At 40.9% G+C, this 24,759-nt stretch overlaps 1 protein-coding gene across 8 annotated transcripts in view; it reads right to left on the minus strand.

Annotated features, from left to right (window-relative positions):
• Positions 1-4,027: 4,027 nt before the first annotated feature.
• The window catches only part of TMPO (thymopoietin), a 56,887-nt gene continuing 36,155 nt past the window's right edge, over positions 4,028-24,759 (minus strand). Inside the window, exons 4-10 of one of the 8 annotated variants that reach the window (XM_030548496.1) lie at positions 15,003-15,103; positions 10,997-11,116; positions 10,788-10,883; positions 10,111-10,221; positions 9,153-9,257; positions 8,728-8,822; positions 4,028-5,928 (exon numbers count right to left, since the gene is read on the minus strand). In XM_030548496.1, coding sequence (XP_030404356.1) covers positions 5,634-5,928; positions 8,728-8,822; positions 9,153-9,257; positions 10,111-10,221; positions 10,788-10,883; positions 10,997-11,116; positions 15,003-15,103 — 923 coding nt within the window. In that variant the 3' untranslated portion in view covers positions 4,028-5,633. Of the gene's footprint in view, positions 5,929-8,727; positions 8,823-9,152; positions 9,258-10,110; positions 10,225-10,787; positions 10,884-10,996; positions 11,117-15,002; positions 15,104-24,759 lie in introns of all 8 variants that reach the window. The other 7 variants (XM_030548495.1, XM_030548499.1, XM_030548498.1 and 4 more) reach the window with 7 other exon arrangements.

Genomic DNA, 24,759 nt, shown 5'->3' on the forward strand with positions numbered 1-24,759 from the left:
TCTTCCAAAGGAACATGATTTTCGTTACAGGAGCTCTGTGCAATGCATTCAAATCTATCTTCCCAAGTAGCCCACCTCTCACCTGTTGTATAAATACTTTTTAAGACATTCTCTCCCCTACTCCTAATTTTCCCACCCTGTGAGTTTCTCTGTATTTGTTTTTCCTACTCTGCATCCTTTTTGCTTCATCTTCCTCCCTAATTTTATACTGCATTTTCTGCCATGAAAAAAAAGGAGTCTTGCCTAGCTTGCATACAAAGTCAAGACGGTTATACCTTAAGTCAAGCTTTTGGACCCACAATGTTAGAGAGTTTAGTTAAGCAAATGAGTTTGACCATCCCTAGTAATTTGAAAAATAAGGTTTGTTAGATGTTTATATGAAGCGTATGGGTATTCTATTGTGCCACATTTATGGCCATTTCAATGTCAGTTAGACTTAGACAAGTCCTAAGTTATACCTTTGACCGTGTTTATGCATCTGTGAAGACTTGCTGTTCCATAGGCAAAAGGCAACCCTAGCTTTCTTCCTACAGATAAAATAGACTTCTAGCAGAAAGGAGAAATATATTTTGCTTATTAAGGAATAGCATAACAGGGCTTGTTTGTGATTGTTTTAAGCCGTGTCATTAAATCAGGCTGGTAACCAATGTTAATTGTGGACTCACATTATGGAATTGAAGTTTTGGCAATGTAGGGGTTATCCAACCTCCCATGGAGAATTAAAACCAGAAACAAATTGCCAAACACAAGTTTTGACCTGCCCTGAAAATTGCTGATTATACCTAGGTTTTTGGCCTACCTAGTGTGCAATGTTTTGAGAAATCACATGGCTTTTATCTACAGGGTTTGTGTTTGTAAAAATCTGCTCTCAATTTCACAAGATATTTCCTCCCTGAAATGACCTCTGAGGGAAGATTGAAAAAAAATGGATTTGTTTAGTCCGGAAAAGAGAAGACTGAGAGGGGACATGATAACAGTCTTCTAGTACATGAAAGGTTGTTACAAGGTGGAGGGAAAATTGTTGTTCTTAATCTTTGAGGATAGGACAAGAAGCAATGAGTTTAAATTGCAGGGGAGGTTTAGGTTGCACATTGAAAAGCTTCCTGTCAGGGTGGTTAAGCACTGGAATAAATTGCCTCTGGAGGTTGTGGAATCTCCATCACTGGGGATTTTTAAGAGCAGGTTAGACAAACACCTGTCAGCCATAGTCTAGATTATACTTAGTCCTGCCATTACTGCAGGGGACTGGACTCTTGAGGTCCCTCCCAGTCCTATGATTCCCCCATCTACATGCTGAAGACTAAATGAAAGAACCTCCACTGGGCAACTCCCTATCTTAGGCAGTCACTTTATTCTATGCTTGACATTTTCATGCCAGTTTTGACTTTGAGTACCTCTGTTTGCCAGAAGCTGGGAATGTGCAATAGGGGATTGATCACTTGATTACCTGTTCTGTTCATTCCCTCTGGGGCACCTGGCACTGGCCACTGTTGGACACAGGATACTAGGCTAGATGGACTTTTGATCTGACCCAGTAGGGCCATTCTTGTGTACTATATTATGCAATGAATTTTTCTGCTTTGTTTCTTCATAGAAGGTTTCTTTATAGAAGAGGCAATCTAGTATACGCTAATTGTCAGAAATTTACATTTTAGTACCCTAAAAAATGTTGTGGTACATTACCCAGTAGATCAAACAGATCAAGGCAGGAAATGAACTAGGGTGGCCTGTATGACAATGCAGCATACTAACAAGTAGCCTAAGGAACTAATCTCCCACCCTACAATTGACAAATGCCTTCAAGGCTTCAGGACCAGAGTGGGATTTGATCTGAGACCTCTTGGAATAGTAGAGTCCTGACCACTAGGCAATCTCCACACTCCTAAAGTTATTAGTCACTCTATATCAAATGTAGCAGTCCACAAAGTAGTTAAGTTTCAATACAAGTCTGAATATAACTTTTCAGGCTGGGAGCTGTGGGAATCTAGACCAATCATTAGTGAACAACACTGTCATGCATGAATGAATGAAAGCTACACCTTAAAGTGGTAGACTCCAAAGAAAGATACCCCATTCCTTTCATATATATTTTTGCAATAGATTTAGGAGCCTAGTCAATTAGCTGCTTTGGAAAATTTTACCCTAAGCCACTTTTGAAAATGGCACTTGGGCACCTAATACTTCTTGGAAGTCAAGAGGTCTGAGGAGCCTAAATCATTTAGCTGCTTCTGAAAATTTTATTGGCATGGAGACTTTCCCTAAAAGCTTGTAATTTAGGAAGTTTGAGGACTAGATCTACCAAAAACAAAAACTTAGGCACCTGCCACTTTTGGTGACACAAAGATCCTCAAAACACTCTCTCAGCTACTAACTCTGTAGGCAGCTAGAGTTCTACGGCACTTGTTTCTGCCAGTGAACATGCACACAGCCACTTCAGTTTAGGTGCCCATCTCACACATACATCCCAGCAGAATCCTAATTCAGTGTTTCTCCTGCCTAAGTAGTAGGCAAGCATTGCCCATTCCCATACAAAACAGCCAGAGGCTGTGCTTCCCTTATAGATCAGTGGTTAGAACATACATGCTGGTGGGACACCATAGTCAATTGGCCCACTGTCTGATATGGATAAAGGGTTTGAATTTGGGTCTCTTCCCTTCCCCCTCAGGAAAGTACGCTATAGCCCAGTGATTAGGGCATCATGGAGCAGGCCTCATTCTTTCTTGTTTCACAGTGTATAAAATAATCAGAGCACAGGGATTGGAAGCCCAGTCTTCCACATCACTTGAACCACTGGCTAGAAGTTTCTTAAAAAAAAAAAAAAAGTTTGTTGGTTTAAAGTGTACAGGTACTGGGCAGTGTTGGTGGCCTGTACTACATAGGCCAGATTACATGTTTCAGTGGCCGTAACTCCCTGATTAAGGCATTCCAAGATGTAGTAAGTGCTTAACTTCCTCAGGGATGAGGGCCAAGCCCTTTCCTACTGGCTACCTTAGGTGATTTCCCAATCAGTGTTCTGGCTTTCAGAAATCTCATTCTTAGGTGCCTAAATCTCTCCTTGCATTGGGCAAGGTGGTCTGTATATTCTACTGAGGAGCAAGGCTCCTACAAGTTAGGCATTGCAACTCAGCATTGCAGCACTTTAGTCCCTTTATGGATCTAGCCAATAGCCCACTCCTGCATGTTGGAGAAATGAGATGAAGTTGAAGTTGACTAGTATCGGTGTTACTCCTTTGATAGCTGATCTTTACTGGCTTATTTTTCTATAAGTGCTCAAGGACCTTCACTTCTACTGCAATCCTTTGCAAGTGCACATGGTCAGCACCTTTAGAAAGGTTACATGCTAGTTACCTGATAAAGAGTGACTCATCTCATAGATGAAAGTGAGTATACTTAATTATTTGCCTTCTATAAATACTGAATACGTGAAAGGATTCATTCATAATGCCATAAATGAGTGCCATTAATCCAATATAATGTACAGTTATGGTGTTTCTGCTGTAGCTTTAGAAGGTGTATATAAATCTCTAAAGCAAGCACAGCTGAATGAAACGAATTGTACATTCAGTGAATGTCATTTAATTAAAAAAAATTAAACAGTTTGGAGACAGATCAATACACAGTATTTCTTTTTGTAAAGCTACACCAATCCGTAATAGGTTTTCTGTGCCACAGCAAGTGAAGTTAGTTAAACCTCTTGGTTCAGTAAAAGCAAAATGGAGCAAAGCCCATCTTGGTACATATAGGTAAAGAAAGAGGCTCAATTAAGAATTACTGTAAACAAGACATTTCCCCAAAACAAAGAGGGAACTGGAATTTCTGTTAATGATTATTACACAGTGAAATTTTATTTTGGGAATGTTTAAAAATTTTACTTCAGTGGCAGAGAGCTTCAGAATGTTATATATTTCTACACATTTTAGATTAGAAGCAAAAGCAAAGCCCTTCATATAGAATATGTTCCAGCAATACCACAAGACAGCACATTAAAAGTGACTGATTTCAGTTCTTATGAAAATAAGCACTGAAGTACACATTACATCTTTATTTTTCCACAGTTTGACACCAAAAAATTAATGTTTTCTGTTACAATTTTCTAGAGGATGAACACAAGTTTTACTATTTCATTAAAAACAGAAATTAAAAGAATTAAAGCATTTATTTTAGAGACAAAACTAGTGCTTTGCTACCAAAAATAAGTAAAAGTTGCCTCAAGTACATAGCAAAAAAGTTTCCATAAGAGCAACTATGAACTAAATATTACATTGTATCTAGTTACAGTAAAAAAAGAAAGATACAACTATATTAATTTATATCTTAAGCTTTTTAAAAAGTACCACTTTTATAAGGTTACAATTGTAATTTTGTTTAGAATATGTAATATGTTGCAGACTTAAGTGCACCAATTTTATACATTCACTTTATATTCTATTTGTATTTCAGACTTCACTGGGTGTGGAAAAATCAGTTGCCTGTAACTAGGTTATGGAATTTAGAATGTTTAGACACATTTCCACTGAAAAAAGAAAATCAACTGAATCCAAGATGAGTAATTTTAACCTAAATTAAAAGTCAAAGCATAACAATGCCCTTTTCACATCAAACATGAAACTTCATGATATAGGGAGTATCCAAGATGAGTATAGAATCAAAGCATTTTTATGTGAACATCTGCAAGAGTATAATTCTTAAGCTGTGGGAAAGACTTGACAAATTTTGTTTGAAGAACCTAGCCCTGCAGTAATTTTTTCTGCAGTCTGAATCATTCTGGTGAAAGGTTTAAGATGTAGCACAGCGCTTTAGACTTTGAGTCCTTCAATAAACAAAAAACTGATTCACAGAATATTTTGGTAGCAAAATTATATTTGATGCAAATTTTATTTTCACACATTACTAATAAATAAGTTCCTCTATAAAGAGATCTGTTGCCAATTAGATCTGTAATTATTAGGTTCCTACAACAGTATTGAGCACTAAAATTAAGAGCTACAATTAAAAAATGGATGTTATTCTTAAGTGGAGTTAGTAATGTTACTTAGACCTTACAGAAATGAATACAGCAGGGTTAGTTACATTTACTAAAAAGTTACAGTATTACAGAAGAGTTTATTGCCAGACTTTCCCTACAAGCTACAATATATCAAATTCAGCTGAACAGTTACAATAAAATGCATTCAGGAATGCATTTCCCTTTGTCAGGTTAATAATATCTCCTCCCTCCTCACCCCCATGTTGTGTAGTAGAGAAAAAAAGTACAACCTCTTTTCTGTACGTAGTCAAAGCATTTAAACACAGCTTCACATTTTACTACATTTTTGCCCTTTTCAGCTTCCAAGTTTGCAAAAACAAATATACAGTTTTTCAAAAATGAATTTAAAGATGTCCACATTAAAAAAATAAAGACTACAAAAAGTCCCAGAGATCTAAAAAATGTTACTCATATGGCACAAAGTTCTACTAGTCCAGAAAAAGTTACTGATGTCCATTTATACTGTTTATTTATGCTTCATTATTCAATTTGTCAAGTTGCAATCACAGTTGTAAGCAGTTCTTGTGACAACAGTAGGGAAGAAGTGTTTTTTTTTTCCTACAATTAAAAAAAACTGAGACCAAGTTGGGTGTCCCATAGGAGATGATCAATCAGTTGGGATGTCTGCCTCAGAGACACCAAGATATTTAGAAAAAGGATTTCCTTGGTTGGTTTCCATAGATTGATACACCACAAACAAGAAGACTGACACAACAACAAAAAGCAGAATCTTTATCCACATGGGAATGGAGCGTTTTTTTGTTATTGGTTTCTCTGGTTTGTCATCTGCTGAGGGAACATATTTTGAAATATATTTAGATGAAAAGCTTTCCTCCATTCTGAAATCACTGAGCTCTATAGGTCGGCCAGCAGCTCCTTTGATTGGTCTGCGGCAGCTAGCGCTGTTAATTAAAAAGAATAAATTAGTCACATGTTTAAGTGAGCAATCTAAAGTATATAAAAGTTTTAGTTTAAATGGATTAAGGATCTGTTAAGGATCAGAATACATGTCAGATACTCGATGTTAAGGACAGATTTCACTACTGCCCCTGAGTAAGCTTTCGGGCATATAGTTCATATTTTACTTTCTCTCTCTTTCCCAGCACTGGTGAAGGAGGAGTGTCTTTCAAACCCATATGCAGAAAGATTGATAGGATATACAAATAGCCAGACTTAGGTATCACGCAGCGCTGTCAAACAATGGAAAAAAAAATTGTGATTAATTGCTGTTTTATGTTATGGTTAAACAGAATATTAAATATTTTTTGATGTTTTCTACATTTTCAAATATATTCATTTCAATTACACAGAATGCTTGCCAAGGTGGACTGGATGAGGCTCCAGGAGTTGGCAAAAAGATTTTAGTGATCAGTGTCCTCTCTACTTAAGGGACAAAGAACTTTGGTAGAGATCTTAGCTCTCATCACTGTCCTCCTCCCTCAGGGAAGAAGAGTAAAGAGGTGGAGTTAGTCAAACCAGCAGTGCAAACAAGAAAAGCTGCTTTGGGCAGGACTAGTCTCCTTGCCCTACAATGCTACCACAGCAAGCAGATGATTCCATACTGATAAAGAGGAAGTCCCTGATTTTAGGGACATGGGGGCAGACATTCACTGATATCATTTCCTAACTATTAGAACATGTGCTTCTAAGGCATGCAGTGTTTAAAAGTAACTGCCCCATAAGTCCAGTTGTCTCTGTTGGGACATTTTAACTTCCAATAACAATGTCAATGCTTTCTGCACACCAGCAGTGAATACTCAACACTTCATTTCAATGAAGTGCAGTAAAAGCTGTGTTATCTAGCACTTCACCAACTGTAAAGTTCTAGAAATGGGCATGTCTGATATCTCCATTAAAAGTCCAGTTGTTGCAGGGCCGGCGGGCTCCCTACCTGGTTCCTCACAAGCTGCAACATGTCCCTGCTGCTCCTAGGTGGAGGAATGGCCATGGGGGCTTTGTGTGCTGCCCCTGTCCCGCTCCACACACTGGGGCTCTGCAGCTCCCATTGGCCACGAATCGTGGCCAACGGGAACTGTAGGGGCAGTGTCTGTGGGCAGAGGCAGTGCGCAGAATGCCTGGCCACGCCTCCACTTAGGAGCTGCAAGGACATACCACCACTTGCGGGGAGATGCCTGAGATGAGTGCTGCCAGATTTGGCACCCCAAAGCCTCTCCTGTGCCCCCTCCTGCACCCCCTCCTGCACCCATACTCCTTCATCCATCTGAGCCCCCTCCCACACCTAAGCTCCCTCTCTCCATTCATAAATATAACTTAGTTAACCAGAATTTTTGACTAACCGGGACCACCACCACCCCCGCCTATTCCCCCAACATGCCGTAACAAAGCTTTTCCTGTACAACTATTCTTTAAGGAAGAGACATGGGCACCAATACAGGTAGCTCAATGAAAGTCTGTTACTCTGATCTCATTATCTTACACTTCCTGTCTGTGCAGTTGCCAGTGTTGTCTATTTATAAGAGCTCCTGGGCACAGACCACCTTTGTTAGGTGTTTGTAAGATTACTACCACAATAGGGCTCTGGCCTTTCGGTGTTACTGTTGAACAAGCCGACATCAAAAACAAAGCGTTTGGATGCACAAGAATGAGAGAAAAAGAGTATATTAATAAGTGATGGGAATCAGGAAGCATACAAAGTCTTTGGTATGTTGAACCTCAAAAGAGACTAGGGTTACTTAGTTTATAAGATAAATAAGAGGCATATGATAAAAGAATGCAAAATAATGAATGGTATGGAGAAGTCAAGTCAGACATTTCTTTTTACCTTCCTACGTTATACAAGAAGGAAAGGAGATTTAATGGAATTCAAAAGGCAACATACTTTTAGAGTAAAATCCCTTTTAAATTAAAAAAAACACATACACAACTACTGACTCAGGGAACTCTGTCTCAAGACATTGTGGCCAAAAGCTAAAAAGATTTAAGTAGGATTTAGGACTGGAAGTTCTATACAGATAAGAACATCTAGTTACATTAGACCGGATGCCTATACCTTCATGCTTCAGTGCATAAGGCAATCACTAATTGACAGATTAGAAAACAAAGGAATATTTCTCTCTTTTTTGGCACTTTTCCTTTGAAGCAGCTGGTATTGACCAACGTCAGTCCAGTGACTAGTCTCTATATGGACCATTAAGCTGATTTTGGCTACAGAATTCAGTGCTCTGCTGAAGCAGTACTTTTAAAAAATGTGTCCTGGACCTGTGCATATCTTTCTGCCTGGAACACAAACTAACAGGATATTTTTAGCCTCAAATAAGTTTTTAAAGTTTTACCATTTTTATTATTTAAAATCTCATGGTGGAATACTGGACTTCATTTCAGAAGAAAATGTGTCATTTTAAAAAGAAGATTCCTTATCTGAATTAATTCTGTTTATAAAAGGCTTATTTACTTTTAGTATCTGAAGCCTAAATCATACTACATTTCAATAATGTTTGTGATACTAGAGTAAACGCTTGTTAGCCCAGGTAAATTCAGTTTTAGTTCTAATGGGATAAGTTAATTTTAACAGTTATATGCAGAAAGGCATGCCACCTAGCTCTATGGTGTACTGTGAGGTTGAGCCACAGAATACTGATTAATTCTTAGAGATTTCCTAGCCATATAACCTAATTAAACCCAGAAAAAAAATAGTCTTTTTCTATCATAACTAAGTAAAACATAAGATGCTTTTATTGTACCTAATTCCTGTAGGTGTTGATACTTCATATGGGAACATTTCCTTAAGAATATCTCTTTCTACTCTTCGTTCTTCTGCTGGTGTTTTCTCCACCACCTACAGGAACAAATAGAAGAAGAATTATAAATCTTACCAAACAATAGCTTTTTTCCCCCCGTCTAGTATAGATATTTAGAGTGACCATAACCCTACGTGATTTGAAAGGGAGAATTTGGTTCACCCAGTGAATTTTAAGAAGTCTTTCCTGGATTTTAATTGTTGGTTTAAGCTTTGTTACTGGCAGCTGTCTAGTGATTTTTGGTGTCCAGATGCATTCAGCGTTGTCCTCAGTTTCCTTCAACATGAAGAATACTTTGTTGTTACTTATGCAGTACTTATACACCAATCAGACAACAATACAGATGATCAAAAGAGACTAGTCATCACCTCTATCATGGCTGTGTTGAGTAGATCACTGGATTGTGTGTGACCAATGTTAACAGTATGTTTATGAGGACGACCTGTTTCCTCTTGCTGTAGTAAGCGAAAGTGCTGCAATATAGCAAAACACTGACTGCAAAGGCTTATTGGGTTTGAGACAGTAAAGCAAAGCACTCGTTTTTAATAAATGTAATTGGTATCAGTTCAGTGCTCATTTACCAACATGGTGAAATGGTGTCTGATCTCTGTAAGCAAATGAGGTAGCCCATTTCACATGTGGACACGTGAAAGCAGAGCCACTAGTTTTTAATCAAAGATTTCTTATCTATTTTTAAGAATGAGTTGTATTCAAAATGAGCAATGCAAAAGTGATAAATCCTATTGATTTCTATTAGGAAAATAGCAATGCTGCAGAATAGCATACAATATCAGGTCTAAAATTTTTAGCATAGAAAAAGGTTTCCAGAGATAATATAGTCAAACACTCTAGAAGCAGGGGCATTTTAGCTTAAAAAGAAGAGGCAGATCTACTCCAGTAATGTTACACTGGAGGCTTTTGGTTTAAAATAATCCTGCTATTTGATGCTCTAAATTAAGCCACAGACTTGATCAATTTTTCAAAATTCAAGAGCCATGTACTTGACTCTGTCTCTGTTCAACTAACTTGACAAGGAATTGTACAAAAAACCCACACAACATGCTACATTGATGACAGAAGCAGCACAAAACTGCAAACATGACCCCAGAAATGCAGAATGGCTCAAAACTAAGCCAGTGTTTTATTGGCCAAACTTTTAAACTTTACATTCATCAGTCAAGCCATGATATAATGCAAGTTTGATCCAAATACCGTTGTGCCACCTGTTAGAGAACTACACCCTCATTCCCACTTCTGCAGGAATGAATAAATAAATACAAGAACTCTGTCCAGAAACAACAACAATCTAAAATTTAATTCATTTACTTCAGCTGTCATCAATGGTTTCTTTGGTGTTCTTCTGGGCAAGTCTGAGAATTCACTGATTGACAGTGTAGGAGCTGCATGCTTGAAATTTCCAGGCACCCTATTGACAACCTGCTGAGATTCAAATTGTTCAGACTCAATTAGCCAAAATACAAAAGAAAACAAAAATAAGACAAAATCTGTGTTAAACATTTGGGTACTAAAAGTTATCACTCACAAAAAAAAATGATGATTTAAGAGGAGCTACTTTGGAAGAACATTCTAAATACATTAGTGACAGTTTCAGGTTTGTTTTTTTTTCCCCTAAAAGCTGTTTAGTGACAGAACCTCACAAACCCTCAAGACAGGTTTGTTGCACGTGTTAACTAAAAATGGACCCTCCATGAAGGTTGTGGTACTGAAGTTCCCCAATCTTCCACTTTTAAGAAGATAGGAATCATCATACTGGCTCAGACCAGGCCAGCAGCAGAAGGCTTCAGGGGTTGGTGCAAGATCATATCCTTATATAAGACTGATAAAATGGAGAGGGAAGCATATCTTGACAAAGTAAAAATACATTAAGTATTGGGGGCTATCAAGTAGAGTTAGATTTGTTTAAAGTGAAAGCGCTTTCTAGTGTAAGTTAAAAGGTACATTACAGAAGGATATCACTTGTATAATTTATTAGATATATTTACTAGGGTCTCGTTGCTTGAAGCCACTATAGTTTCAGCTATGGGAGTACCCTCTGACATTACTGCATCATCTACAGGCAACTGTGCTGTAGTTTCCACCTGTTTGTTTAAAAAACAAAACAAAAACAGTGAGTGTAAAAAATAGTCTCTAGGGCCCTGACAATCTCAGGAAAAAGTAAAACGAGTCTAGATTGCAATAAGCCTCTCATCACCCTTTTCCTTGGTGTTCTTCTTGATACTCTTGTAGACTCCCTAGAAACTGCCTGAAGAGGTCCACTTTTTGAAGATCCACTTGTCCAGATAGCCTCAGTTACTCCATCTTGAGAATAGTTCTATACAAGCATCAAATACATTAGCAAGCATATAAAAGCCATGTCCCAACACTGAAATGTCCATAACTAAAAGCCACAGAAGTATGCATATTCCAGATGTAGGTGTGTAGCATACTTGCTTTCCAAATATCTTGCCTTCTAGAATACCTGCATTAATATTGGATATCAAGGGATTATACTCAACACTACACTTAAGAGGATTCTTATTTATATGGAGCTGAACAGACAACGTATTATGATTATCAGAACAAAAAGTGACGGCTATCATCTCCAGAAAGTGTAGAGTATAAATGGTTTACATCATCACTGGCTAAAACCTGATCTCTGGCTTGAACCTGGATAACCACTGATGAGCGATATGCCATTTTACATTTAACCCAGATATCTCATCTGCATAGGTAAAAAACAAACTTCTTGTGCATCTGTAGGAAGAGGTGTTACCAAAACCATTTACTCAGATAAAGTTTTGTCTCCTCTGAACACAAGATAGGGAGGTTTCCAAAGACAAATACAGCAGTTTGAAATTCATCAGAAATTGTTTGCCTAACCACCATTTGTGCCTTTGAAAGTCTCCCTCATAACTGTAACAAGTTTTATATCCATAAATTAAGCTTTGCCCATTCCTTATGGCCAAGACTTGAGAGACAATTAGTCAAACCTAAACCAGTCCATTAGATACTAAAGACAAGTGTCATACTAATGTTAGAATAAGATTTAACTTAGGAGTTTTCCCAATGGCTTTATATCCATTGAAGGAATGAGGTCATTCACCACAGTAATAGTATTGTGGGTTTAAGTAACTGGGAACATAATTTTCAGGTTAGGTCTCAAAGAGTGAGGAAAGACCCCAAATCTACAGAAGCAGCATAAAAAGCTGCAGTTTTACACTGGCAACTTGAAACACAATTAAAAATCCCAAATCCATAAAATAGCCAATATTAAACAGTTTAAAAAAAAAAACACAACCCCCCCCCCACCTACTTGAGGAAAAGAAGTTTACACTAGTAAAAAAAAAAAAAAAAAAAAACAACAAAAACCTGAGCAATAATCTGAAGCCAATAGCAAAACAAATGTAACGTGCACATTCTTCTTTTAATTAATTAAATAAATAAATATAAATTCAGGAATTTTGGTAGTTTGTTATCATTTATAAGATAGCTCTTCCTAACACATCAGGGGGCGCGTGGCGGCGGAATTGCTTGTTTATTGTTGCTATAAATTCAGTAGGAGTACAAGTTTTTATGTAGGTAAGACAAGTTAGTCTCCTAAACTTTTCAATTACTAAGTAGTGAACTTTTAATTGGATTTTGAGAAAACAACATCACTTCCCATTAGATCTTAAATTTCATGGGAGTACGCTAAATCTGAGCCTAAACTGTTTGCAATATTTCTGTAAATTGTAAGAAAAAAAAATTCTCAAATTAAACAATTCTTTCCTTCCAAATCTAATCCCATCTTCCTCGCCCCCCACAAATTTTGGTTATGTCCTTTCCTAAAAAGCAGATAATTTTGGAAGCTTACTGTACTTTACTGAAGTTCATTCACAAATCTTTGCCTGTTACAGGTTTTAGATTATATTGTTTGCAGCTTTAACCACTCAAAAGTACTTTTAGCTTCTACTGTGGGCATTCAGCATTTTCATTTACTAGATTTTAAAAGAATATTAATGGGCCAGGTCAGCCTAGCTAAAGAGAGGGTTATGATGGTTTAAACGATTATTTTAAATGATTATTCATCATTTTGAAAGGATGTGTGTGAAGAGTTTTACTATTCTCTTTGAGTCAACCTGGTGAATTGGATAAGATACCAGCTGAATTAGCACTGGATCATATAGGTGCAGATTTCAGACTCAGTGGAGTACTATTGTGGCAGACCAAATGCATTTGAACTACTTAGTTTGCGGTCTTAGATGCCTCAAGAGATCAGGCAAGAAAGTCAAATTAACACCTATTTGTTTAATGTAGGAGGTTGTGAAAGCAGGTTGTTTTCTGAGGGTGTTTTCATATATTTCTCCTGTTGGTTTGACAAACTGCTAAGATAAAAAGGCATTCAGGTGACACTGCAAGGTCTATTTGATCTCTTGGGGTCCTGGGAAAGAAAGGGTTTGTTCTGAGTACAGGCATGTTTATTTTGCCAAGTAGGTCCATTCAAGGGGCACATTTTAATAAAATGGACATTAAGGCAATGACTTCACAACACTTTGTCTTAACTTAGTTTCCCATTATGGTTCTATGACAGGATGCTACTGATTTCAACAAGATGGAGATGTCAGCGTGGTCTCTCTCGAGAAAAAAAAAATAAAAAAAATATGCACATTCCAGAACAGAGGCCCGATTTTTCAAGAGATTTGGGCACACCAACATCTGTCACATTGAAATTAGTGGGAGCCTGCTGGAAGAGCACCGATCCTTTTATTTATTTATTTATTTATTTTTGAGGGGAGGGAAGGAAATCAGGCACCTTATTTAGGAATCTAACTCGAAGTATTCATTTAAAAAGGATTCTTGGCTAACTGTTTAAATATCCTTTAAAATAATATTGTGCGGTCAACAATTTTGAATTTTTGCTTCAACTAGGAAGAGCAGAAGTGTTTGAGTAGGACTCCTTGATTTTGATTCTCATCAAAGTGAACTGGAACAGTTGTGACAATAAGTTACATTACCATATATCTATGTATGCCCCAGCCCAGACAAAAATTAAGTGGTCCTTGGATGTCTGTTTCAAAAAGGTATCAGACAAAATTAGTAAGAGTTAACCATTTCTGAAACAGGCATTGGTGACAAATTCCAGAGAAGGGAAAGATTCAGAGCAGCGTGCACTAGTATCAGTGGTTGAACCACCATTTTGAAGTAAATTTTTCTATTTTGTCCCCTCATACTGCCAGCCCACCCGATCACAAAGTTCTACAAAAGCCAGTTACTCAAATAGTTGCTCCACAAGGAGTCCACTACCTTTCTTCTGCAAAAAGAAATGTTAGTCAGGCCACTACACTACTACCAGCCAGAACTGGATCATCTGATGAAATACACTAATCTGGACAAAAGGATATTCACACTGATATGCTAACTTCACAAGGGTTGATTAGCTACAGGTATTTGATAAATCAAACTCCTGAAGTCCACATGATCAACTCATTTGTTAAGTAATGAATCTACACACCCTAAAACCCAAACACAAAAAGCCTTCATTAAGCAAGCTAGAGTGTACTAGCATTTCAAAGTGAGGCACTCAAAAGTTAGGAAGTGCCCATGTGTATGCATTGATAGTATTTGACCATACAACTGCAGACTGTTTTTCCCCCACATATGTTCTTCTCTTAGGATAAAATTAGTGGGGAGGTTAAGTCCTCACTCTAAAGCACAGAGGCCCTAAAGCCTCTCAAACAGATACCAGGATATTTTAATTAAGCAAACAATTATTTTCCTTAACTTTGTTCTAAGAGAACTTTACAGAGCTGGTTTTGCTGAAGGTTCCCAAAAAAAACAAAAAAGTTTCTTTGAGACATTCAAAAAGGACATTTCAATAATTTGGCAAATCTATAAGTCATTGAAAATGGTTTTATAATGGAAAGTCTTATGCAACCTTAACTACAGCAGTGCTGCCTATAATATCCTAGAAAAAAGCAAAGGCTAAGATTAGCAGCTATATTTTGCTAAAGTTCAGTGTTACTGAGTAGGCAAAATATTAACAAATAGCTCCAGGATTACCTAAGACTTGGGTTGTGTTTAATTACTGCACGATTCCTGGAAAACTTGTGATAAACAGTTTAGCTCACTTCAGATATTAACCATATGCAAATATTAGTCGAGCAATATTAAAAATTCAGCTACTGCAAGTATACTCACAATTACAAGTTGGTAAGAAAATGCCATTAAAATAAAGATACCTGATTATGTTCAACAACTCTTCTTTGTTTGAGTGTTACTGGTGTCTTTGTCTTGGCTTTCAGTGGTTCTCTCTTCTCAAGTCTGAACTCTACCTTGGGATCTGAGAATAAAAAAGTCAGTCACCATTACTCTTTGGCAACTGAAAGAGCCAAAATCAAACAGAAGAGCCTACTAACATTCTACCTAGAATATTAAAAAAAAAAAAAAAGTAACGGTCAAGACCATAACATAACCCAAATAATGCACTTCATTAAAATAGACCATTTTAGCTGCCAGAATGGTTGAGTTATAACTTGTAATATTCTCTTAATATAACTAATATGGGCAAGTTTGCATTGTGACATACCGCTTGCCAGTATGCGGGTCACTCCAGATGGGTTCGTGTAACCCCAGCCTGCCAGTCTCATCCTTGCTCTCACCAGCCATAGTTATACTGCCGGGTGACTCCAAAATACTCTCAGCCCTGGATTTTCCAGGAAATGTATGTCTTGTACACCCAGCTCTCCAGGGCAGTCCAAATATACAAAGTCCATTATTCCTTTAAGGGAATAATATACACAGACAACTTGCCACCTTAAATGGTGTTACCTACACATTTCAACTTAAACATGCTACATTAGATAAAACAAGTTTATTAACTATAAAAACATTTCTAGTACTCAAAATAAGGAATAAAGGTCAGAAATGATTTTAAAAGATAAAGTGCTTTCTAGTACCCAACTTAAACTATATAGTTTATTAGATTCAAAGCAAAAAGTTTTTCACTATACACTTCCAAGCAGCATTACTGACCAAACTCTTCAGGTCAGGACTCCTCCCCCAAAGTCCAACTCCTCCGCCTCCTGAGCAAGTCCACACTTAAAACATTTAATGAAAATGCTAAACTGACTAGAGAGAGCTCTCCCATTGGCATAGTTAATCCACCTCAGTCCCTCTTTGAAAAGTATTTCCAACTGAGAACCAAGATACCTGGGATCAAGTGAAGGAAGGAAACCTCATGCTGTTTCTTTACTAAGATGCAGATATTTTTGTCCCTGCTCTCCTTTCTTACCAAAGAATGGCCACTTGATGGGTGATGGCCTATCAGCTTTATTTTTAGTTGGCTGGGGTGTCAGTTTGCCCTTTGTCTTTGAAAAAGTGGTTTAGCCACTTCCCAGACTTTTTTAAGAAACACACTTGTCATGCTTTCAGCTGATGTTTGCAACTTCATACATAAGTGTTGCTACACATGCCTTTTGCCATATTAGTAATCAGCAAGTTATGGGTTTTCAAATGATTGTACAAGACATGCCTTATGAGCCAGCATTATTTCAACAGTGAGTCAGGTGTGAATACAGGGGTGCATTCCACCACATGCCTTCCAGCTAACAAGAACATACTTTAAGTGTCCAGACAAATCCTATAAAGCCTGTAGTTACACTCGGAGTACTGTCTGAAATGATGCATTTTCAAAATGTCCTTTAAAAGTCTTTGCTCTGTTGGACAGATTAATAAAAAAACCAAAAAGATGTTTACCTCAAATTATGATATGACATACAATTTTGTAGTTACATTTAAAAGTACGAGGATAAGAGTTTACAAGATGTCACTTGAGGGCCTGTATACCATATCCAGATCTACTGATAAAATACGCAAGTTACACAGTGTTAGAGAGGCTCACTTATCTGCTCTTCTAGTTTAATTTCCCTATTTAAAAGTGTAGGCTACATACTGTAGCTTGTGACATTAATTTACTAGTTGCAGCCTTGTTTCCAAGTTGAAGGAGACAAGGTGGGTGAGAACATCTTTTATTGGACCAACTTCCATTGGTGGGAGGAAGAAGATTCCAAGCTATACAGAGCTCTTCAGGTCTCGGAAAGGTCCTCTATGCTATACAGTTTTGTTGACAAGTCAGCTTTCGTCAACAACAAAAAACAAAACAGTGGAAGTGTACACAATGAAATGCTCCTGCCGATATAACTCCCCGGCTACACTGACATAATAAAATCTCCTCGGCAAGCAGCACAGAGCTTTTTGTGACATAGTTAGAGCAATGCAATGTCAGTATAGACGCTGTACTTGGCTCTGGCCCACAATGCCTATCTTGACTGCTCTGGTCAGCATCTGAACTTATTTATTGACAATTATTTGTGAATTTCTTAAAGGAAGAATTCTTGGTGTAGAGACTGAGTTAGATCCGTTTACATAGCAATTTACATCAGTGAATTTAACTAACCCATTCAGCATTGCTTGTATTTAGTTGTAACATACAACGAATTGGGATTAGGACAGAAGTCATCCAACAAGAAAAAGTAAATGTGACTTATGCAATTAGCCAGTATAATACAAGTTGTGAATTTTACAACTGAACATACAATTTAAAATTAAACTAGGATTATCTGAACTAAGCATTTACCCATTCCATGAGTATTTTTGCTCAAAAAGTTCAAATATTGGAGTCTTTATGGAAAGCAAACACAAGAGAGAGTTGTGAAGATGGTCAAATCCAAGCTAGTTTTTAAATATAAATGAATATTTAAGATGGTTTCCTCCCGCCCTCCCCCCCACTATTCAATCACCTCCAGTATTCAGAAAGATTATTGCATAGTCATTTACCACAAGCATAGCTACAGTACACACAGCAACATCTTAAATTAAGGTGTCATTTAACTATGATTATTTTTAGTAGCATCTTCCAAACTTTTTAAGTTGTACTCTAAGTGAACCAATAGAGACCATTTTATGGCATAGAAAAGATCAAAATATAATTGTTGAAGTTTAAGGAAATTGACAAAGGTAGGTTACAACTTGCAACTTAGAAAGTAGCACATACACTTCTACCCCAATATAACGCTGTCCTCACGAGCCAAAAAGTGTGTATATGTATATATACCTGTGTTATAGGTGAAACTGCTTTATATCGAACTTGCTTTGATCTGCCGGAAAGCACAGCCCCCCCCCCCCGAGTGCTGTTTTACCGCATTATATCCGAATTCATGTTATATCAGGTCGCATTATATCAAGGTAGAGGTGTAGTTTCAAGCTCAGACTGTACAAAAGTTCCCACGTGCAAAGGGTAAGCTCAAAGCCTATTCAATACTTGGATGTTTAAGTGGGACTTTGTGCTGGTTCTCTTCACAGGTGAATCACATCCAAAGTATATATGGTCTACTTTGAGAGGGAAAAAAATAGACTATAGCAATATATTTTAATTGTATTGCTGACACCCCCTTGTTTCATGTGTGATACTCATTTGAAAAGAGTGAAAGAACTGCTCCCTGATCGGATTCAAGTTTAGCATAATGCTGACATAAGTGAATTTACAGAAAGTCCATAGCTGCTCATTTTAGTGTGAACAAAAAGTTTATTTCTGTAATATTCTGAAAGATAATGGAGCAAATAAATAAGCAATCAATTTGAAACCGCCTAGAAGATAAGGTGATAAGCAACAGTCACATGGCTTTGTCAAGAACAAAAATTTTGTCAAACCAACCTAATAGCTTTATTTGACAGGGTAAAATGAGCCTTGTGGATTGGGAGGAGGGGGAGGGTAGATGTGGTATATCTTGACTTTAAGGCTTTTGATACTGTCTTGCATGACCTTTTCATAAATGAGGGAAATACAACTTAGATGGAGCTACTATAAGGTGGGTGCATAACTGGTTGGCACATCGTTCTGAGAGTAGTTATTAATGGTTCAGAGTCAAGCTGGAAGAGCATATCAAGTGAGGTCCCGCAGGGAATATCTTCATCAATAATTTAGATAATGGCACCAAGTACACTCAAAAAGTTTGTGGATCATACCAAGCAGGGAAGGCTTGCAAGTGCTTCAGAGGACAGGATTAAAATTCAAAATGATCTGGATAAACTGGAGAAATGGTTTGAAGTAAACAGGATGAAATTCAATAAGGACAAATGCACAGTACTCTGCTTAGGAAGGAACAATCAGTGGCACACACAAAATGGAAAATGACTACCTTGGAAGGAGTATTGCAGAAAGGGATTGGAGGGTCATAGTGAATCACAAGCTAAATAAGAGTCAACAGTGCAATAGTTACACGCACAAAACCACACAAGCAAACATCCTGAGATGTATTAGCAGAAGTGTTGCAAGCAAGACACGAGAAGTAATTCTTCTGCTCTACTCCACTGATTAGGCCTCAGCTGGAGCACTGTGTCCAGTTCCAGGGAGCATATTTCTCCAGTTTGTCCACATCTTTCCTGAAAGTCCAGAGAAGAGTAATAAAAGTGATAAAAGGACTAGAAGACATGAGGGAAGAAAAAAATTGGGTTGGTTTAGTCTGGAGAAGAGAAGACTGAGTGGGCGGGGTGGGGATGGGGGGACATAAGTTTTCAAGTACATTAAAGGTTGTCACAAGGAGGATGGAGAAAAAAAATTGTTCTCCTTAACCTCTGAGGATAGTACAAGCAATGGGCTTAAAATTGCAGTAAGGATGGTTTAGGTTGGACATTAGGAAAAACTTCCTAGCTCTCAGGGTACTTAAACACTGAAATAAATTGCCTAGGGAGATTGTGTAATCTCCATCATCTAACCTGCTCTTAAAGATCTCCAAACACCTGTCAGGGATGGTCTACAGTAACTCTTCTCTTAATGTTGTAGTTATGTTCCTGAAAAATGCTACTTTAAGTGAAACGATGTTAAGTGAATCCAATTTCCCCATAAGAATTAATGTAAATGGGGTGGGAGGGGGGTTTAGGATCCAGGGAGGAAAAAAAAAGTGTGCGCGCGCACACACACACACACACACACACACTACAAAGTTTTAAACAAATAATTTAATACCGTACACAGCAATGATTGTGAATCTTGGGCCTTGGCTACACTGGCGCTTTACAGCGCTGCAACTTTCTCGCTCAGGGGTGTGGAAAAAAAACAAACACACTGCTGAGCGCAGCAAGTTAACAGCACTGCAAAGCGCCAGAGTAAACAGTGCCCCAGTGCTGGGAGCAAGGCTCCCAGTGCTGCAAGCTAATCTCCACGGGGAGGTGGAGTACCTGCAGCGCTGGGAGAGCTCTCCCCCAGAGCTGGTGCCGCGACCACACTCGCATTTCAAAGTGCTGCCGCGGGAGCGCTCCCACAGCAGCGCTTTGGAGTTTTGAGTGTAGCCAAGCCCTTGGTTGAAGTGATGGAGTCAGATGGTGGAAGAGAGTGGGATATTTCCCAGGGAATGCCTTGCTGCTAAATGATGAACTAGCACTTGGCTGAGCCCTCAAGGGTTAACACATTAACAACAATGTAGCCTCACACTCTGCAAGGCAGCAAAAATGAGGGAGGAGACATAATAGATGCATGGCAGTGGCTACAAATATTCCCTGCAGAAATTGAATGTGATGATGAACCCATGCTATCCCACTGGAGAGCATCACTCCCTCCACTTTCCAAAATGCCAGGGGAAGGGGGAGAAGAGGGAGGAGGAATGTGTGCGTGCATGCGAGACACACACACACACACCCCGTATGTGGAGCACACTACCCCTTTAAGTACACTGCCTTTTTAAGTAGATCAGCAAGCTGAGACAGTGATTTCCCTACATTCCCCCTGAAATTCCCAAAACCCCTCCCCTCAGTTTTGTGAACTAGTTACATGCCAAACCTGGTGAACTTTGCAACTTTGTCCTCACCCACAACTATTTCACATTTAGGAGACAATATATACCTTCAAGTCAGCGGCACTGCTATGGGTACCTGCATAGCCAATAGGATGCCAACATTTTTATGGCTGACTTAGAACAACACTTCCTTAGCTCTCATCCTCTAATGCCCCTACTCTACACTGATGATATCTTCATAATCTGGACCCATGGAAAAGAAGCCCTTGAGGAATTCCACCACGATTTCAACAATTTCCATCCCCACCATCAACCTCAGCCTAGACTAATCCACACAAGCAGTCCATTTCCTTGACACTACTGTGTTAACAAGCAATGGTCACAAACACCACCCTACACCGGAAACCTACCGACCGCTATACTTACCTACCTGCCTCCAGCTTCCATTCAGGACACATCACATGATCCATTGTCTTCAGCCAAGCTCTAAGATACAACCGCATTTGCTCCAATCCCTCGACAGAGACAAACACCTAGAAGATCTCTATCAAGCATTCTTAAAAACTAAAATACCCACCTGCTGAAGCAGAAAAAAAAAAACCCCAAAACCGAAACAGATTGACAGAGCTAGGAGAGTACCCAGAAGTCACCTACTACAGAACAGGCCCAACACAGAAAACAGAACAGAACACCACTAGGCATTACCTTCAGCCCCCAACTAAAACCTCTCCAGCACATCAAAGATCTACAACCTATCCTGAAAGATGATCCCTCACACTCCCAGATCTTGGAGACAGACCTGTCCTTGCTTAGACAGGCCCCCTACCCCCCACAACCTGAAGCAAATACTCACCAGCAGCCACACGCCACAGAAAAGACGGTTACTCACCTTTGTAACTGTTGTTCTTCGAGATGTGTTGCTCATATCCATTCCAGTTAGGTGTGTACGCACCGCGTGCACGTTCAGAGAAACTTTTACCCTAGCAACTCAGGTGGGTCGGCTGGGCGCCCCCTGGAGTGGTGCCGCTATGGCGCCCAATATATATCCCAGCCGACCCGGCCACCCTTCAGTTCCTTCTTGCCGGCTACTCGGACAATGGGGAAGGAGGGTGGGGTTTGGAATGGATATGAGCAACACATCTCGAAGAACAACAGTTACAAAGGTGAGTAACCGTCTTTTCTTCTTCGAGTGATTGCTCATATCCATTCCAGTTAGGTGATTCCCACGCCTTACCTAGGCGGAGGGGTCGGAGTGAGATGTGGCGGTATTTAAAACTGCTATGCCAAAGGCCGCATCATCTCTTGATTGACGGACTAATGCATAGTGTGTGGTGAATGTGTGGACCGATGACCAGGTTGCTGCACGACATATCTCCTGGATAGGCACGTGCGCCAGGAAGGCCGCCGCCGACGCCTGAGCTCTCGTGGAATGTGCTGTGAGGTGGCCAGAGGGGACATGAGCTAGATCGTAGCATGCAAGAATGCATGCAGTCACCCAGGAGGAAATCCTCTGGAAGGAGATAGGTAGACCCCTCATCCATTCTGCGACCGCCACAAACAGCCGAGGAGACTTCCGGAACGGCTTTGTTTGCTCAATGTAGAAAGCGAGCGCTCTGCGTACATCTAAGGAGTGTAGCTGCTGGTCTCTCCGAAAGGAGTTGGGCTTCGGGAAGAAGACCGGGAAGAAGATGTCCTGGTTGGTATGGAAGGCAGACACAACCTTAGGGAGGAACGCCGGGTGGAGTCGCAGGTGTACTTTGTCCTTATGGAAGACGGTGTAGGGTGGGTCCACTGTGAGAGCTCTCAGCTCGGAGACCCGTCTGGCCGATGTAATGGCCACCAAGAAGGCCGTCTTCCATGACAGGTATGTGAGCGAGCAAGTCGCCAGTGGCTCAAATGGTGGGAGCGTGAGCCTGTTTAGGACCAAGTTAAGGTCCCAGGTGGGAGCAGGGCGGCGTGCAGGGGGGTGGGGGGGGTTAGAGACGCTCCAGGCCTTTAACAAATCTAGCGACTAGGAGGTGGGAGAATACGGAGCGACCACCCTCTCCTGGTCGAAAGGCGGATATGGCCGCTAAGTGCACCTTTAAGGAGGATGTCGCCAGGTCCTGCTGCTTAAGGTACCAGAGGTAGTCTAGGACCGTGGGAATCGGGGCCTGCGTAGGGTTCACCCCCTGAGTAGCACACCAGCAAGAGAAGCGCTTCCACTTGGCCTTGTACGTTGAGCGAGTGGAAGGCTTCCTGCTGTTAAGGAGGATATGTTGGATCGGTGCGGAGCAGCTGAGCTCCGCCACGTTCAGCCATGCAGGAGCCACGCTGTGAGGTGAAGGGCTCGTAGGTCCGGGTGACAGAGCCTGCCGTGATCCTGTGTTATCAGGTCTGGGTGGAGAGGGAGGGGGATTGGAGGGTCCACAGACAGGTCCAGCAAGGCAGTGAACCAGTGATGTCTGGGCCACGCAGGTGCGATCAGGATTAGATGCGCTTTGTCCCTGCATAGTTTCAACAGGACTTTGTACACCAGAGGGAACGGAGGGAAGGCATACAATAGGTGGTGGGTCCATGGCAGGAGGAATGCGTCCGTGATCGACCCGGGAGAGAGACTCTGAAAGGAGCAAAACTCCTGGCACTTCCTGTTGGACTTGGTCGCGAAGAGGTCTATGCGGGGAAATCCCCAACTCTGGAAGATGGAATGGATGACATCCGGTCTGACCGACCATTCGTGGCATAGGAAGGATCGGCTGAGTCTGTCGGCCAGTGTGTTCCTGACTCCTGGGAGGAAGGATGCCACCAGATCTATCGACTGGGCTATGCAGAAGTCCCAGAGTCGAATGGCTTCCTGACATAGGGGAGACGAATGGGTTCCCCCCTGTTTGTTGATGTAGTACATGGCCGTTGTGTTGTCCGTGAGTACGGAAACACGACGGCCATGCAGACGTCGTTGAAACGCCTGGCAGGCGAGGCGGACTGTCCTCAACTCCCTGACATTTATGTGGAGTGACAGCTCTTGGGACGACCAGAGGCCCTGGGTACGTAGGTGCCCTAGGTGGGTCCCCCACCCCAGGGATGATGCATCGGTTGTTAGGAGTCATCGACGGTGGCTGTGGATGGAACGGCATCCCCGCGCACACTAGGGATGGGGTCAGCCACCAGTCGAGGGAGCGGAGAGGGTCGGAGGGGACCGTCATCAATACATCTAGGTAGTCCCTGCCCGAGCGGAATACGGAATGAAGCCACGTTTGGAAGGGCCTCATTCGGAGCCTGGCATACTTCGTCACATAAGTATATGCGGCCATATGCCCCAGTAGTGTGAGGCAGGTGCAAGCTGAGGTGATTGTGGAGGCCTGCAAGCTCCGTATGAGCAAGACGATAGTCTGGAAGCGGGGCTGAGGTAAGTAAGCCCTGGCTTGAGTAGAGTCCAGGGTCGCGCCTATGAAGTCCAACCTCTGTGTTGGGACCAGGCTGGATTTCTCAGCATTGAGAAGCAGGCCTAGCTGGGAGAAGAGGTCCGTAACCACCTCGACATGTTGCCGCAACTGCGACTGGGGTCAGTCAGACTGGGACTGGCCAGTCGTCGAGGTATGGAAAACACGTGGATTTTCCGCCGACGGAGGTGGGCGGGGACTGGCCAGTCGTCGAGGTACGGAAAACACGTGGATTTTCCGCCGACGGAGGTGGGCGGCCACAACGGCCATGCACTTGGTAAACACCCTTGGGGCCGTGGAGAGGCCGAAGGGTAGGACTGCGAATTGTAAGTGCTGATGTCTGACCTTGAAGCGAAGGTACTTCCTGTGCGGGGGAAAGATGGCAATATGGAAGTACGCGTCCTTCATGTCGAGGGCGGCATACCAGTCTCCAGGATCCAGGGATGGGATGGGATAACGGTTCCCAGGGAGATCATGCGGAACTTCAACTTGAGCATCGATTTGTTGAGGCCCCGCAGGTCCAGGATGAGTCTGAGACCTCCCTTGGACTTGGGGAATTAGAAAATATCGGGAGTAGAACCCCTTGCCTCTCTCGTCTAGAGGTACCTCCTCTATAGCTCCTGCTGCGAGGAGAGAACAAACCTCCTGCAGAAGGGTTTGCACGTGAGAGGGGTCCCTGAAGAGGGACTGGGAAGGGGGGTGGAAAGGGGGGGAGGAAGCAAATTGTAGGTGGTATCCTTGCTTCACCGTGCGTAGCACCCAACGGTCTGAAGTTAACCGGGACCACG

The sequence above is a fragment of the Gopherus evgoodei genome, chromosome 1 (assembly GCF_007399415.2).
Source record: "Gopherus evgoodei ecotype Sinaloan lineage chromosome 1, rGopEvg1_v1.p, whole genome shotgun sequence".
NCBI lineage: Eukaryota > Metazoa > Chordata > Testudines > Testudinidae > Gopherus > Gopherus evgoodei.